General features: G+C 38.2%; 1 protein-coding gene across 1 annotated transcript; it reads right to left on the bottom strand.

Moving 5' to 3' along the window:
* Positions 1-1,310: 1,310 nt before the first annotated feature.
* On the bottom strand, positions 1,311-9,085 carry LOC112542997 (vomeronasal type-2 receptor 26-like). The gene is made up of 6 exons (XM_088143970.1): positions 8,865-9,085; positions 6,501-6,792; positions 5,247-6,101; positions 4,684-4,726; positions 1,742-2,423; positions 1,311-1,314 (listed from the first exon to the last, which is right to left on the bottom strand). The coding sequence occupies exons 1-6, from the start codon at positions 9,083-9,085 to the stop codon at positions 1,311-1,313; spliced, it is 2,097 nt and encodes a 698-aa protein (XP_088000096.1).
* Positions 9,086-17,418: the final 8,333 nt, after the last annotated feature.

The raw sequence follows: 17,418 nt of genomic DNA, 5'->3' as shown, positions 1-17,418 counted from the left end.
TGTTGGAACAAAAATCATGATCATAACCAATATATTAAAAAATAAAAAACAAAAAAACCTGAATTCTAGTTGAATTTGGGGGCATACTGATGATAGAAATGAATAATAAAAATATTTTATGATACACTTGTGCACTTCTATAAATTGATGTTGCTTTGATACTACTCAGCATCTGTACTTTTGGCCTTACAGTGTTCTCTTAGGCATCCACTTTTTGCTCAATTACAGAAGGAACAACATCTCTAGATTGCCAAGGAAGCCAAAGGCTGAGTAGGTTCTAAGAGTCATGCTGTGTAGTTTTGCTTAACCTTATTTTCTCTCTCATTCTAGTCTAGTAGTCCAGGTTCTGTAACTTCCCTTTAAAATTAGCTTTCTCTCAAATCCTCAGGGGAAATTTGTGCAGATCAGCAATGGGGCTGCTTTGATACTACCCAGTTATTCTTGGGGCCTTACATTGTTCTTTTTGGTGCTTACTGTATTTCCACATACCCAGGGAGTTCTCATTCCCCACTATTTCCAAATTATTTGAGTGAATGTTTATGAAGACAGCTGTTAGGTGAGCAATGCAAATGTTAAGTACATCTGTGTGCAACCTTGTTATATGAGGAATCTCTAGCTTCCTATCTTGGTTTGTATTGTTTTGTTTTGCTTTGTTTTAAGAATCTCTTGTGCATATTCTTGCCCTCACAATTTGGGTTTTTATGTTTTAATTGTAAGCCACCCAGAGTCACAAATGTGAGATGGGCAGCTATATAAATAGAATAAATAAAATAAAATAAAATAAAATAAAATAAAATAAAATAAAATAAAATAAAATAAAATAAAGCTCCACTTGCACAGAGTCTCTCCTCACAAATCATCTGGCTGCCAAACACTTTGGCCAACATTCACTCCAACTTTCCACCACCATCTCAAACATCTCAAAAACACATCTTAAAACAATTGAGACCCCTTCACACACCCTGCATCAGTGTCATGTTTACCCTATTAGTATCTGTACTAGAATAAAGAGACCTGAATTTATATGTGAAGGACACAAGCTAATCTGTTAAGTAAAAGCAAACAAATCAAATTGGACAACGTCAACTATAATGAGAGTAAACTATAATAAAAGCTAAAATGTTGGTGTGATGTACAAGTATAAAATCTTACATCATATCCCATCACAAAGGCCAGATTACTTTGAACAGTGGATAATTACTTAATTGACAGTTATTTTTTAAAATATTTATTTATTAACATGATTTCCATACTGCCCGATCTCACCACCCTGCTTACTGTACAACGGTTTTAAGAAAGGAATATTACAATCACCTGTGAGATAACAAAAACAATAAAAGATCTACAAATCATAAAACGTGCCATCCGCATCACCACAATGCAAAGCCACAAAAGTTTCAAAGGTCTTGCAACTGAAACATACCCCACTTCTGCTACTGACAGCACCTAGAACAGTACCTCTCTTCAGGATCTAACAGGATGGTAGACTCCTTTGGAGTTAGGGACTCACTAAGAGCATTTTTCCTGTTATTTTCTCCTCAGGTGCTTCCTGCTGTTCAGCTCAGGCCTCAGTACAAGAATATAAATTTTGGGAGAAAAGATGCAGACCAATAAACCAGCACTGGAGGCCAAGATGGAAAAAATCTCCACGGCTACCATGTATTTGCCCTTTGTGCTTAAATAAGTGGGAACGAAGGACACCCAGACACTGCAGAAGACCAACATGCTGAAGGTGATAAACTTGGCTTCATTGAAACTGCCAGGCAAGTTCCTGGCCAGGAAGGCCACCGTGAAGCTGATGGTAGCCAGGAAACCCAGAAATCCTAGGACACAGTAAAACATGATGACAGATCCTTCGTTACACTCCAGGATAATTTCTTCCATCAGGGAGTACATGTCAACATCTGGAAAGGGGGGAGCTGTTATCAACCACACACCATAAATCAAGGTTAGAGTAACAGAGCAGGAAAGAACAATGGAGCTGGCCAGGTGCTTCCCAGACCATTTTCTCATCCCAGCTCCTGGTGTGGTGGCCATGAAGGCAAGGAGAACAATGATGGTCTTGGTCAAAACTGAAGAAACAGCTATACAGAAGATGGTGCCAAAAGTTGTTTGTCGAAGGAGACACATAAGCTTGGTGGGTTGCCCGATGAAGAGCAAAGGGCTAAGGAATGAAAGCAAGAGTGAAATGAGGAGAACATAGCTGAGGTTCCGGTTGTTGGCTTTGACGATGGGAGTCTCCCTGTGCTTAATGAAGAGGTGAAGCACCAAAGCTGTGAGGAAAGAAAAGAAAAGGGCAAAAGCAGTGAGTGTGATTCCCAAAGGTTCTTCAAATTTCAGGAAGCTAACAGTTTTTGGAAAACACAGATTCTGGTCCTCGTTGGGATGCTGATCTTCTGGACACTGAAAACAGTCATCCAAGTCTGTGGGGAAAAAAAAAAAAGGAAGAAGAAGAAGCTACTTAATAGCCTACAGCTGTATGTATAACAACTGTATAATAAATGTTTGTACATAAGTCTCAGTCGTGAAAAGAAAATGACTACAATAAATGTCAATAACACAGATCACAGAATCACATTTAGAGGAACCTGAATATAGCATTACCTTTGGGTTGCCACCAAATATTGCTGTTTTTTCTCCTTTTCATTTAAGAACCTAAAACAGCTTTGCTCCTTGTTTTGTTTCTTTGTGTCATTATAAAAAGATACAATCAGTCCAGATTCTACATTACCTTACACTTCAGCTAATATTTTTAAATGTTTGTACTGTAATGTTGCTGGTTTTAACTGCCAAGGTGGGCATAATATAAAGGTGCCCCACAGTCATCAAAATAATGACAGACACATGAATGAAGCTCCAACCTTCGTATCACAGTATTTGATGCAACTATATAAATTGCCATTTTGTGTCATGAGATCATGGTGCAGTTTCTGTCTTTTGCCCTCTCCCATAAACGCTTATAGAATCTTTCGAAACAATATATGAAAAATGTGAATATGATTAAAGTGAAAAGAGAGTAAGACCCGTAAGTTGCTTTTCAAACTCCATGATCTCCCGAAGACTGAGTCTTCAATCACCCCTTTTTCATGATTCCTCAAGATATTGGCAATGACATGAAGCTCCCAGGCTGTGAATGAATGTTATTTTCTACAGCAATTCTTACTCTTTAGGTTAGAAATCTTCCCCTCTGGGCATCAATGGCAATTGTAGCAGCAAAAGGGTTTCCCTTCAATCTTGGTCCGACTGTAACCAGAATTGCAATGGGGATTACACAGAGAAAGAGGGTGTCCCTGTCCAGAAACATGAGAGGAGAATGGTGCTTCCTAAAACAGATGTAGCAAGTATCTGCCTACAGATTATAACCAGGGATCTTTTACAAAACGATTAACTGATGGTGGCCCTGAAGAGAGCTGTGCAATGAAAGAAATACAGAGGGGTGATGAGCACAGGTGAGCGCACACATCACATTTGTCAAACATCACTTAAAGACCCTGGATATTCCCTTGAAAGATATTTATTTGCTTTAACGAGTAGCCCACAGAGGTGATCCTTTTTTTCTCCTCAGATCAGTACTTTAGCAGGTTCCTAGGTTGGAACAAAAAATGGACTGCCTTATTGCTTAAATTTCATGGAATCGTATAATTATAGGTGATTGTGACAAACTTGGAGAGTTGTTGCATCTGGCCATTAATTCTTTTCTTTCAATACAGAAACACCCCAATTGTTTGTTGATCTCCACTCTATAGTCTTGCACTGCAGCATATTTTCAACAAAGCAGAGAAACTTGGGCAAACATCAACAAGCTGTAGACTGATTGTATAACTGAGAAATTAAATTAAGAAAATGAAAAGGAATTTTAAAATGGTGAAATTGGAAGAAATGAGACACATAACATCAATAACTACACGGTGGGAAAATCATTGACACAAATTAGTATGAGCCCTACCTGATTAAAAGCCTTGGGCCATTTGATCTCATCTTCAGAAATGGTGAATACTTTGCCAGGGGCATTCTGTGGTGCCATTCCTCCAACTTTGACTCTAACGAAGGATTGATTTGGAAATGTGATCCAATTGATAATATCAAATCCTGCTATTAGTTCTCCCTTTGAACTAAAGGAAAGCATTTCTCCAACATTGTTGTTAAATGAAACACTTCTCAGGTAGTGGTGAAGCTACATGAAAAGGAGGGCAGGAAATCATCATCATCATCATCATCATCATCATCATCATCATCATCATATTAAATAAATACATTTAAAATCAAATTGAATCTGAAAGGCATTCTTTCTGTAAAAGAAATAGCCTGGTGTTCCGATTTATCCCAGATGGGAATAATTTGGAATAGCTTATTTCAGTTCATTCATTCCAGTTTTTCTTTTGGAGATTCTATTGGTGTTGAAACAGGCAATCTTAATTTTCTTTGCAGCAATTGTTCTACTGGATTGCATGGGATTAGTTCTTGGCTGGATCACTTACTTTAACCAAATGGAATTTCCTACTCTGACTACAGAGATACTAAGAGAATCTCTAGAATCATTATTTCCTTTGCTCTCTAGGAGAATGCATGTTCCTTCACTGGCAGGAACAATTAAAGATTCATATCAAGTTCATCATAACCTTTTCCATCCAGTTAGGTCACTATAAATATTTCAGAAGTAAAATAAAATGCAATGATCTCTACTTCTCATTCCTCCATCTAAAAGGTAGGGCAGAGTTAATATTTTCTGAAAAAGGAAACATGTCAATATTCAGTAGTTTGCTAGGGGATGAGCAACTTTATGCAAGGCTTCCCCATTCATCTATCTAGCCAGACCACGAAATGAAGCAAAAAAGAAAAGAAAATCCTTAAAAGGGGGAAAAAAAAAGAAAATAAAAGGAATGAAGATGGTCATCATCCTGATCTTAGTTCCAATTATCAGGCATAGCCAATCAGCTTCAATATGAAATGAAATGGCAGTCATTACACAGGTATTATATAGCTATTATAATAATATTATATGATAATATTATAAAAATAATATTCAGAATAATATAATATGGTATATTGTATATTTATATCTACCCAGATTCACTTGTCTGAGATGGGCAGCAATCAGAATTGAATAAAATGAATAAATGAAAATATTGTCTGTCTGAAAATCTGCAGTGATATCAGAATTTCAACCAATTCTGGTTGCAAATGCTTGGAGATTTCAGAACTGTGTATACAGGAGTTCTCCTGCATTATTGATCTCAGGAAACTACCTGCCAAGGTTGTTGCTTGAGAAGTTGCTGTATCTGCTTATCTCGTCTTGCTCCTTGTTTCACTGTAGATGAGTGCATGGCATGCAAAGCTTCTGCCACAACATGGACAGCATTGTAGATGCTGTAGCTGTGGCTGGTCATGCTCATTTCAAAAATCAACCCAGGAAGATGCTCCAGGCTCTCCTCTCCAGTGCAAAGTTCTTCCGCCATTGTTTCTCCAGCGGCATTGGAGAAAGAGCACTGAAATGCCTCTTTCCAGAAATCCCTGGAAAAACCATCTTCCTCTTTAGATGTGAGCTTCCGGTGCTGAAGGAACTGATGGAATCCCAGCACTTCCTTACTGTGAACTGCAAAGGAGAGTGCACCATGGATGAAGTCCAAGGGCCAGCTCCGTTGAAAGGACATTGAGGTGAAATCCATCTGGGCTACGAAAATCCACACTGTGGGTTTTATTACGTTCTCCTCAAATTCAGCCATATAAATCATTATCCTTAAAACCACCATAGTTTGAATTTCACCATGTACAAGGACTACATTAGCAGTTGCTTTCATAATGATTCTGGTACTTTTCTCTCCCTCTGCAACCATTTCAGAGATTTCATTTGAAAACTTCTGTTGTGGAAATTTTTCTATAAAATCAAAGCAGATACCTGCCTGGGCAAACATGGGCAGCTCGTTTTCTGCAAATCTCTCCCCACTCTCATCATGGATGAAAATCACTCCAATCCATGTCCACTGGAAATAGAGCAGTAGCTGGAGGATCCCCTTATATTGTTGCTTAATATCTGGAAATATCTGGCGAAGGAAAACTCTTTGGTTTCTGTCACTCATCACTGGCGAGGACCCATATGCCAACTAAAGAATATAGTAAACATTCAAGACATGTCTCTGAGTTACTTTCCAAATGTAGAGTACTTTCACCATTTCTAAATTGCTAGGCATATCCCCAAGTATTATCCACACAATTTACTTTACAATTCAAACTGTGTGAGCAGGATAATGGGGGCTCAGCGGCCTCTGAAATATGAATCACTAACTCTCTGTCAAACCTATTCCTAAGGAGAACCAGGAATGATCTCTTTATTAGTCTGGCTCATAAGCCAGTATCAGCAGTAAGAGAGAGAGCTGCCCTGGAACAGGGTTGCTCTTGAAACAGGACCTCTTAGTTTTAGTTCCATCCTGTCTCTCTAATAGTATCAAAGCATTATCTCAAAAGTATTGCTTGCTTAACTGTATTGCATAAGGAGAACTCACCTGTGGAATCTTGTAGATGGACAAAATGGGTCCCATGAAGAGACACACATCAGCATTAGGTCCCCCAATAACTGCTGCTATATTACTCTGCACATCACACTTGTAGTTAGGGATAAACATGCCCCGTGTGGAGAGAAGTTCCACTGAGGCAAGGTAAGTCCACTTGACTTGGAAATTGCTGTTCAACACGTGGAAGCCCAGCGTGGCATTAGGTAAGATCCTTGGACTTTCATTAATGGCCTCAATAGCAAATTGCAAGGCTAGCATATGCTGGTAATTCTGAGTTATTACTCTGCAATGAGAAGATTGCCTTATTAATAATTAGATCTTACATCCTAAACAAATGACTACCTCTCCATAGAACAATTTTTTGGAACTTTCCTCTTCCTAGGAATAAATGTTTAATAATAATACAAGAGGGGAGAGACCTTGACTGATTGTTTTTTTCTGTATTTATCCCAGATATTTAGTACATTACTTATAGTTATTACTTGATCTCTTACAGCTTTCTTTCTTTCTTTCTTTCTTTCTTTCTTTCTTTCTTTCTTTCTTTCTTTCTTTCTTTCTTTCTTTCTTTCTTTCTTTTTTGTATTTTGTTGATTCAGGGATATTTATTCAAACCATCTGGAAGATTCTCCCCTCCCATAGATGTAAGCAAGCCATAAAGGATACCATCCACTCTGAGATCCATAGCAAAAAGCTAGCATTGTAATGTTTGGAAGTGCTAATCCACCTTGCCCCTTTGACTCCTGTAGAACCTTGAATTTAATCCTACTCTTTTTTTGTTAGACTATATGTACTTCATGACCCATTTATACCAATCACTTAATACCTTCTTATCAAAAGGTATTGGAATCATTTCAAAAAGAAAATTGAGTTTTAGTAAAATGTTCATTCCAATGGCTGCAATTCTAGCTAACCAAGACCGTTTAGTCTCCCCTCCCACCCGAATCGGAAGAAATACGCTGTTACATTCCCAATAAAAATATGCCTTAATTTCTAATTACTCCCTTCCTTTATTAACAGTTCTTTGTCGATAATTCTTGTGAGCATGGCCATTTGTTCCTGATTCTTTCAATGTTCGTGTCTCCTTAGTTATCACTTCAAAGATGCTTCCATGTTTTGTAACAGACTGAATATTTGAATATGAATCCTACTAATTTTTACTTCCCAATGCTGGAAAAGTGAAGAGACAATCAAATGACTGAAGTTGAACTTCTGTAATAAGTCATTTAAACTGATAAACATACATGAACTGTTTTTCAAAAAGCTCTGAGTGCCAAAGAGCCAAAAATAAATAAATAAATAAATGGAAACACTAAAAGATAGCAAGCTGGTTCACATAAGGATGCCCTGGTGCAAAAGCAAAATTGTCAGCGGTTTATCAGCATCAGTTAAATCCCCACGGCTAAATACTCCCTTAAAGCTACTAATACCTTAAAAGTCAATATAAATCTTTGCTAAACCATAACATGGTAGTAGAATAAATTAGAATGTAGATATAAGGTTGATTTAATTGTCTTAATAGCTAAAAACAAAGGAAAAGAAAGATATGCATATCTCAATGAATAGATATATAATGGAAATCTTTTCAAAAGATAAAGATTCTATCTTAGTGAATCAATGTGCTCTCAGGATCAATTCTGAACTTCTTCAAATGTTTTGAATGAATGAGTTTTAGTCCAATCACTTGGGAAGCCTGGATTTAATGGGAGTTTGCTGCAGCAGAAAATAGTTCCTCCATTGTTTCCATTAAATTTTCCTTTACTTACCTGGCATACAGACCAGAGGGGGTTTAATAGGGAATTACTCCCCATACTCTATTATTTCAGTCAGTCTCCTAAGTGTTAGTTCGGTTTAGTTAGAATTGATATTTTCTTGACACTAGGCAAACCATGACAGTCAATAATGAAATGATGGCCCCCATTAATTCAGAAAGAATGACAAAAGTTGAAAATTAGGGGCCTTTGACTAAGGAGGGAACTACAACTACTTTTATAAATGACTGGAAAACCCTCACAGTTTTTGTTGAAAATGGATAAAAACGAACTGCTGGTTTCAGGGTTTACTGATTAAGAAGATTTGTTTATAGGAAGAAGGGAACTATGATACGCAGTACGGGAGGGTAGAGATGATAATTGCTTTGTTTGTAACTGCTGCAAAGAAGATTGGAAGTTACTTCTTCAGATATATTTTTTGTTATTCTTCACTTTTTCTTTTACCCTTTGATAATCTTTCTCTTTCTTCTTCTTTCTATAGTTTTTTAAAATTTTATAAAATCATCCTTTAATAAAAATTATTTATTACAAAAAAAGAGGGAGTGAATTAGAGAGGACCTTCCCAGGAGATGTAATGTGACCTTACATGATATTGTCAAACACCTCAAAAGAGGGATCTCTTTCAAAGGTTGCTGGAGTGGAAAAGAGATAGATCTGAGAGAGAATGCCACCAATGATAAAGTCTCCAGGATGGTAATCCTTGTGAAGAATAGAAAGAGGGAGGCTTGTTGGGCATTTCACAGGAGCACTGTTACCAGCTTCTTCAAACACCAATATTACTAGTATTGATGCCACAAACATCACCATCTTCAGTGAAGATGTTTCTTCAAAATTTCCTGTCACATATACCTATCTTGTTGAGTTGGATATGTTGGCTTGAAAAAATACTTATTGGATGTCTGGCCTTAATAATAAATACAATCAAACAGACAAAATATTTTCTCTCTGTCCAAGCTCAGGATGTATATTAATAACAGGTATTAGTCTTGGCTCAATGTTTCGCTGTCAATTATTTGGATTCCTTAGAGAGTTGTACAAGTCATTGTGCTTGAGTTGAAAATTACAGAGAAGAGAATCTCCAGTGGGATGTTGTTGATCTATGATTCTCAACCAAAAAAAAAAAAAAAAATCTCAACAGTTGTCTCTCATAGTCTTCCACCACCAGGTCTATAATTAACTTTAACAAGACATGGAAAACTGAGAACAAAACTTTTTCAAAATGAATGTTAACATCATTGAAGGTGTAGAATTTTGTAAGAGATGAAGTTTGCACAGCTTTCACAATGAACCAAGTTTGGCAAAACAAACAAACAAATAAAGCAATCGGTTGGCACCTACAACTAACATCTCTTTTGAAAGAGATGATTGAATTCCCTAAGTTGTAGCAGTAGCATACTTTATTGGTTTGTCATTTGACCAAATGAAAACATAGCCATCAGCTAGAGTAAGAAAGACTAAAATGCAATAAATTGAGGTACAGTAAAATAGAATTAAAATAGACTACAGTGAGATAAAATAGGTAAATGTAGTACAGTAAGATAGAGTAAGTATCAAAAGTAGGATAAAATAGCATAAGATAAAATAGAGTGCAGAGACATATAAAAAAAATGAATATTAAAATTTGAAAACAGTATGTGTTTAGATGAATTCATCACCTTTGCAAGCAACCCCATGTGTTGGACAGCCCTGACTATAAATCTGGCGCTTCTAGTGGCTACATATTTGTTTGTGCCCTGAAAGAAATAAGATAATATTTTGGTAGAGTCCCAATGTATGGTTCTGTCAACTAGTGTCTGTAAGTACTGAGCCCTTATTGAGGCATATAATTGAGACTTGAACAGGACATGTGCAATGTCTTCTATTTCTGATGCTCCACAAATACCTATTCTCTCAGGATATGGCACTTGGAAATGTCCGTATTTGACCATAGAATGCAACTGCTCAAATTTTGCTCTGGTAAGAGCTATCCTATGGTATTGAGTCAAACCCATTGTCAAATACTTTTCTGTTTGGAAGGACATTTCATTTTTGGCCAGCCATTTCAATGACCTGCTGTTTGCAAGTGACTCAATATTGGTTTGGGCGTTAACATCCAAGACTCTTTGTTTGAATATTGCCTTGGCCTGATGAACGGTAAAAAATAGGTATTGTGTTGAGAAGCCAAGATGGGATATGACTGTAAATGGAGGGGGGTGCCTGTTTCAACTCCGACTCCTGCTGCAAATGTATTTCTTTTGGTCCCCAGAATAAGTCTTTAAAAGTCTGTTTTATTTTGCCTGAGTAGGGGGCCTTTTGATAGGTCCCATAAATTCTGCCCCATATGTTAGCCCCAGCACAATTTTTGCCTTGTGGGTCTTCAAAATGGAAAGCAGAGTGCTTGGGGGGTTATAACTGAGTAATTAAGTTAACATGTGAGAACTTGTAGTGGCCCTTATTGAAGTGCTATGCCCACGGCCATGTATCCCTAAACACCACCCCTAACCATGAGAAGGAGTGTGTTTGTTCTGCAGGCTCCCCATCCAAGTGCCAGTTGTATTTGCATTTCTAGTTTCCACAAGGCAGGGGCTCCAGCAAGGTGTTTCTCAAAGTAATTGCAGTTGCCCTGGGTAGTTGGTAAAACCAAATAAATCAGTGGTTTGGCTGTTTGCACATTGCCACTGAAGTGTCTCTCTGATCATCCAGTCTTTCAATAATGTTAGCTTGTTCCAAGTCTGATAAGGTACTGAAAGATTTAATCAGGTTTCCTTCCCAGGGATCACCTCTGCACTGTCTTGCTGTAGGTAGTAAACAAGATTGTTTGCCTTGCTGTCCTCTCTTGGGGGCAGAGTTGGTAAGATGTCCTTTTATTTTATTTTATTATTTTATTTTACAGGATTTATATGGCTGCCTATTTCATGATGACTCTAGGTGGCTCTTTCCTCCAAGCACCAGACCAATCATCCTTGCAGCAAAAACCCATCCTACCCCAAAGCTTTGGCATCACCCTACTCACCTTACATGCTTCTTTCTCCTGTTGGTATCTGTAAAAGAATAAAGAGGTGTGATTGTATATGTGAAAGAAACCACTGATAACTCTTTTCTTGGTCTTCTCCTTCCCCTAAAAGGTCTTGGTCACATAGAACAAAGCTGCTACTCAGGAGATGGACACATGCCTCAAACTGCTTAGGCCCAATCCTGTGTTTCTTCCAGTACTCAAATTCACTAGGCATCTTCTGCCAGAACTGAGCTAGGTAGCTTTCTACTGGCTTCAATTCTCCTATGTCCTCTAAGCAGCAGATTTGTTTAAGATATTGCTCAACTGCATCTCCCAGCATCCATCACCCAATGGGCTGCTGAAATTTTGACTTAGCAATATCTGGAGGGTAACATGTGGTGAATCAAAGCCTTCAGGTGATACTGTAAGATCTTTTCACTTTCTAATCATGCCATAAAAAGAGGAAATAAATCGAATAAATGGACTGAACTGGAAAATGGATCAAGATGGCTCAGCATTCCTGCCTGATGCTCACATTCTTTGATTCTATAAATTAAGCACTGAAATCAGCAAAGTAGGGACCTGCCCCAAAGCAGGTGACTTCAAAGAGCCGTATAATATATCAATCCGCTCACAGATTTGATGGTTTCCCCCCCACTTCTGGAGTAGTTAGACTTTTATATCGCATCTAGGTTTTGCTGGAAGAATGTTGAAAAGTGTCATGAGTTATCTGATGTTGACATGAACAACTAACCAATGAATTTGACCAACTCATGAAACTACCTGCCTATGATATAGATACTAATAACATAGTATTAGTTCTTCTGGGTGAAATGCTACCTACTTGAGAAGATAGAAAGAATGAAAGCAAATGAAGTGGCCACTTTGGAGACTTACTTACTGGTCACTATTGCTACAACACAGCCACTTATTGACCTCGTGTCTGCAAATACTGACACTAATTGCCATTCTTTGGCAGATAACAGAATGGATGGAAACCACCCTCCAAATAACACTTGTTCTAACCCTTATGGGATGAATGGGGAGCCTGCTGGAGAGGGTCAGACCTTGTTAACTCTTGAGGAGGAAGTATTCTTCATACCACAGACAGATGCTGAACAATGCTCTCTGGATCTTTGATCTTTTCCACATGATGGCCTTTTATTACACCCCTTGAAGTCTATAATCTTCCTCCCCACAATTTAAACCTGGATAGTGCTACTGGAAGTTCTAAAATCATCCATCTGGAAGCTACCTGTCAGACCCAGGTGGTGGCACAACAGGCAACACTAGATGAAACTCTGACTCTGGCCCCATCCCAGATGAAAGACTCTGTATGTACAGCTAATTCATTGATAGTTCCCTTAGCCTCTGAATGACTCTATCCTACAGAAGGGGGCACCTCTATCCTTTCCTGGAATGTTGCAGGCTGGAAATCAAGGATGTCAGAGGTTTCATTTCTGGAATATATTTCTTCCTTTGATATTCTTTCATTTCAAGAAACATGGGCTGGGGAGGATCTATCAATACTTGAGTATATTCCCTTTACGTTGAATGCAGTACCCAGTACAAAAAAGGGCAGACCCTCAGGTGGCCTGTGTTCTAAGGTTTCTGCTAAACTGAATGACCCAGTATTTATGCTGGGGTCTTGCTCAAACGTGGCTCTAACACTGTGAAATTACCCAAATATTTCTGTTTCTCATGAAGTTTAATATACTTCATGTACTTTCATGTACAAAGTATATGTTCAGTAAAATGGAAAAAAAATCATTAAGTAGAATAGGAAAGGATCTGTAAGTAACCTCACCTCAACGAGATAGCTTGATGTGCAGCTTTAATATTTGGTTTACTGAAACATTCAAAGAAATGTCTCTGAATCTGCCTGTCTAGATTTCTAATGTGGGAAGATGCACTTCTGTTTTCTGACGAGAGAGAGAGAGAGAGAGAGCGGGGGGGGGGGCGTTCCTTTACCAAAGAAATAGTCTTCATGCTTGTCCTATGATGATGGAGAAGAGCAGAATAGAAGAAGGAAAGAAAGAGTGGGAAATCTTGTTCTTTTGTGCATGCTTGTTAGTGTGGAAAAGCAATTATTTGAAATATGGCAGATAAGCTTTATTCTCACATTGCTGGCTGTCTCCTTCTGGGGGCCACCAGTAAATCACTTCAGATTCCAGAATAGGAAGGGAAAAGTTACCCTGCTGTTGGAACAAAAATCATGATCATAACCAATATTTTCCCAAAAAAACCCGGTGAATTCTAGTTGAATTTGGGGGCATACTGATGATAGAAATGAATAATAAAAATATTTATTGTACACTTGTGCACTTGTATAATTTCTTTATGTTAACTGAAATGAAGTATGCCATCTGTCATAGTTTAAACTGGATAGTGAGAAAATATCTAATGCTCATTTTAGGGTCATGACTCCAACATATAGCATGTCCTAGCCTTAGAATTCCCAATCAACCAAATCAACAGCAATCCCCAAATTATGCCCAATCATACTCTGGGCTTCTGTACCTATAATAGCTACTTCAATCCAAGTTGGACAGCCAGGTAACAAACTACAGGCTGTTGTCTAGTCTTTACGGGATTATTCATGGCATAGGAAGGAAAATATTGTGTTTGACACAAAGAGAAATGTAGGCTTCTGGAACCCTAGGATGTTGTTATATCACGGGGGAAGGGGGGAGGGGTGGTGGCTTAATTCTTTAGCTCATTTGATGATTGAAGGGGTAAGAAGATGAATGGTTCAGCCCTGTCTGCCAAACACAAACACACCCATTTCCCTCATTACGGAAGAGAAACAATTGCAAGGGAGAACATAGCCATTTATAATCCCTATTACCTCTTTTGAAAGGAACAGTGTACAAAATAGAGTGAGAGACAAATGGGAAAAGTGGTTGATAGAGAAAATGTCTAATAGTAATAATAGCAGCAACACTAATATTAATTGATAAAAACTATTAAGGAACAATGTACTTCCAAATTTAATTGGTTGTCTTGGAATAATTCCATGCAGATTCACCTAATATTTAGAAATCTTAAACTTAATGGACTTGACATTAATAATGTTCCAAAAAGCTATCCTATTTTGAACAGCATACATTTTCCAGTGATACTTCCATGACTTCTAGGTACTTCATTAGGATAGAAATCATTACCCAAAGGGCAGGTAATTCCAAGGAGGAAGCACAGAAGATGACTTGGTTTCAGGGAAGGTCCTCAGAGTGAATCCTTCCTATAAAAGTGTGTCATACAGGCAGATTCTCCTCCAAGTTGTGAAATGGCATCTGAAGGAAAACACCAGGTTGCCATCCAATATAGTACAACATGGCTTCCTTTCCTAGGTGTAGCTATTCTCAGCAGTCTTCTCCTTCTCCTTCTCCTTCTCCTTCTCCTTCTCCTTCTCCTTCTCCTTCTCCTTCTCCTTCTCCTTCTCCTTCTCCTTCTCCTTCTCCTTCTCCTTCTCCTTCTCCTTCTCCTTCTCCTTCCCCTTCTCCTTCTTTTATTAGTTTACGGTAATGCAAAGTATGACAAAAGTATATTAATATAACAAAGGAATTGATAAAAAAGATCTTAGGATAGGTATCTAACTAAACTTAACTCCCATAATCTTCCAGATTATATAGGCAAATTACTATCCAGTCTGCTACTCTGTTAAGTAAAGGCAAACAAATAAAATTAGACAATGCCAATTATAATGAGACTATAATATAAATAAAAGCTAAAATGTTGATATGACCTACAAGTATAAAATCTTACATCATCAAGGGCCAGCTTCATTTGAACAGTGGATAACTACTTAATTGAAAGATATTTTGTTAATATATATTTATTTATTAACATGATTTCCATACTACTCCAATCTCACCACCCTGCTTACCATACAATCGTTTTAAGAAAGAATGTTACCATCACCTAAGAGATAACAAAAACAATAAAAGATCTACAAATCATAAAATGTGCCATCTGCATCACCACAATGCAAAGCCACAAAGGCTTCAAGGGTCTTGCTACTGAAACTTACCCCACTTCTGCTACTGACATCACCCAGAACAGTACCTCTCTTCAGGATCTAACAGGATGGTAGACTCCTTTGGGGTTAGGGACTCACTAAGATCATTTTTAATGTTATTTTCTCCTCAGGTGCTTCCTGCTGTTCAGCTCAGGCCTCAGTACAAGAATATAAATTTTGAGAGAAAAGATGCAGACCAATAAACCAGCACTGGAGGCCAAGATGGAAAAAATCTCCACGGCTACCATGTATTTGCCCTTTGTGCTTAAATAAGTGGGAACAAAGGACACCCAGACACTGCAGAAGACCAACATGCTGAAGGTGATAAACTTGGCTTCATTGAAACTGCCAGGCAAGTTCCTGGCCAGGAAGGCCACCGTGAAGCTGATGGTAGCCAGGAAACCCAGAAATCCTAGGACACAGTAAAACATGATGACAGATCCTTCGTTACACTCCAGGATAATTTCTTCCATCAGGGAGTACATGTCAACATCTGGAAAGGGGGGAGTGTTTACCAACCACACACTGCAAATCAAAGTTTGAGTAAAGGAGCAGGAAAGAACAATGGAGCTGGCCAGGTGCTTGCCAGACCATTTTCTCATCCCAGGTCCTGGTGTGGTGGCCATGAAAGCAAGGACCACAATGATGGTCTTGGCCAAAACTGAAGAAACAGCTATTGAGAAGATGATGCCAAAACTTGTTTGTCGCAGGAGGCACATAAGTTTTGTGGGTTGTCCAATAAACAGCAAAGTGCAAAGGAAAGCAAGCAAGAGGGTAATGAGGAGAACATAGCTGAGGTTCTGGTTGTTGGCTTTGACGATGGGAGTCTCCCTGTGCTTAATGAAGAGGTGAAGCACCAAAGCTGTGAGGAAAGAAAAGAAAAGAGCAAAAAGAGTGAGCATGATTCCCAAAGGCTCTTCAAATTTCAGGAAACTGATAGCTTTTGGCAGGCACAGATTCTGGTCCTTGTTGGGATGCTGATCATTGGGACATTGAAAACAATCATCCAAGTCTGTTAAAAAAAAAAAAAAAGGAAGAAGAGGAAGCTATTTAATAGCCTACAGCTGTATGTATAACAACTGTAAAATAAATTTATGTACAGAAGTCTCAATCGTAAAAAAGAAACAAGAGAAAATAGAGCAATAACACAGATCACAGAATCACATTTAGAGGAACTTGAATACATCATTATCTTTGGGTTGTCACCAAATATTGCTGTTTTTTCTCCTTTTCATTTAAGAACCTAAAACAGCTTTGCTCCTTGTTTTGTTTCTTTGCGTCATTCTAAAAAGATACAATCAATCCAGATTCTACATTACCTTACACTTTAGCTAATATTTTTAGATGTCTGTACTGTAATGTTGCTGGTTTTAACTGCCAAGGTGGGCATAATATAAAGGTGCCCCACAGTCACCAAAATAATGGCAGACACATGAATGAAGCTCCAACCTTTCTCTCACAATATTTGATGCATCTATGTAAATTGCCATTTTGTGTCATGAGATCATGGTGCAGTTTCTGTCTTTTGCCCTCTCCCACAGACACTTATAGAATCTTTCGAAACAGTATGTGAAAAATGTGAATATGATGAAAGTGAAAAGAAAGTAAGACCCATAAGTTGCTTTTCAAACTCCATCATCTCCCAAAGACTGAGTCTTCAATCACTCCTTTTTCATGATTCCTCAAGATATTGGCAATGACATGAAGCTCCCAGGCTGTGAATGAATGTTATTTTCTACAGCAATTCTTACTCTTTAGGTTAGAAATCTTCCCCTCTGGGCATCGATGGCAATTGTAGCAGCAAAAGGGTTTCCCTTCAATCTTGGTCCGACTGTAACCGGAATTGCAATGGGGATTACACAGAGAAAGAGGGTGTCCCTGTCCAGAAACATGAGAGGAGAATCTTTTGTGCTTCCTAAAACAGATATTGCAAGTATCTGCCTACACATTATAACCAGGGATCTTTTATAAAAGTTTAATTGATGGTGGCCTTGAAAAGAGCCATACAATGAAAGAAATTCAAAGGGGTGATGAGTACAAGTGAGTGCATGCAACACACTTGTCAACAATTCCTTAAGGAAGCTGGATATTCCCCTCCAAGCAATTTGGTTTATCAAGTTGCCCAATGAGGTGAACCTTTTTTTATCC

The sequence above is a fragment of the Python bivittatus genome, unplaced genomic scaffold, assembly GCF_059951505.1.
Source record: "Python bivittatus isolate LINGU-HERP-01145 unplaced genomic scaffold, Pbiv_v1 ctg000430_np1212, whole genome shotgun sequence".
Lineage (NCBI taxonomy): Eukaryota > Metazoa > Chordata > Lepidosauria > Squamata > Pythonidae > Python > Python bivittatus.
Note: the sequence above shows the minus strand (reverse complement) of the source record. Positions and strands in the feature narration are given on the sequence as shown.

Bases quoted from the DNA above. Each gene is read 5' to 3' on its own strand.
- LOC112542997 (XM_088143970.1), bottom strand. From the start codon at position 9,085: ATGGTGATGTTTGTGGCATCAATACTAGTAATATTGGTGTTTGAAGAA. The intron at 6,793-8,864 runs GTAAGGTCACAT...TTCTCATTGCAG, and splicing joins GAGGTGTTTGACAATATCAT to AGTAATAACTCAGAATTACC. The intron at 6,102-6,500 runs GTGAGTTCTCCT...TATATTCTTTAG, and splicing joins CCATCTACAAGATTCCACAG to TTGGCATATGGGTCCTCGCC.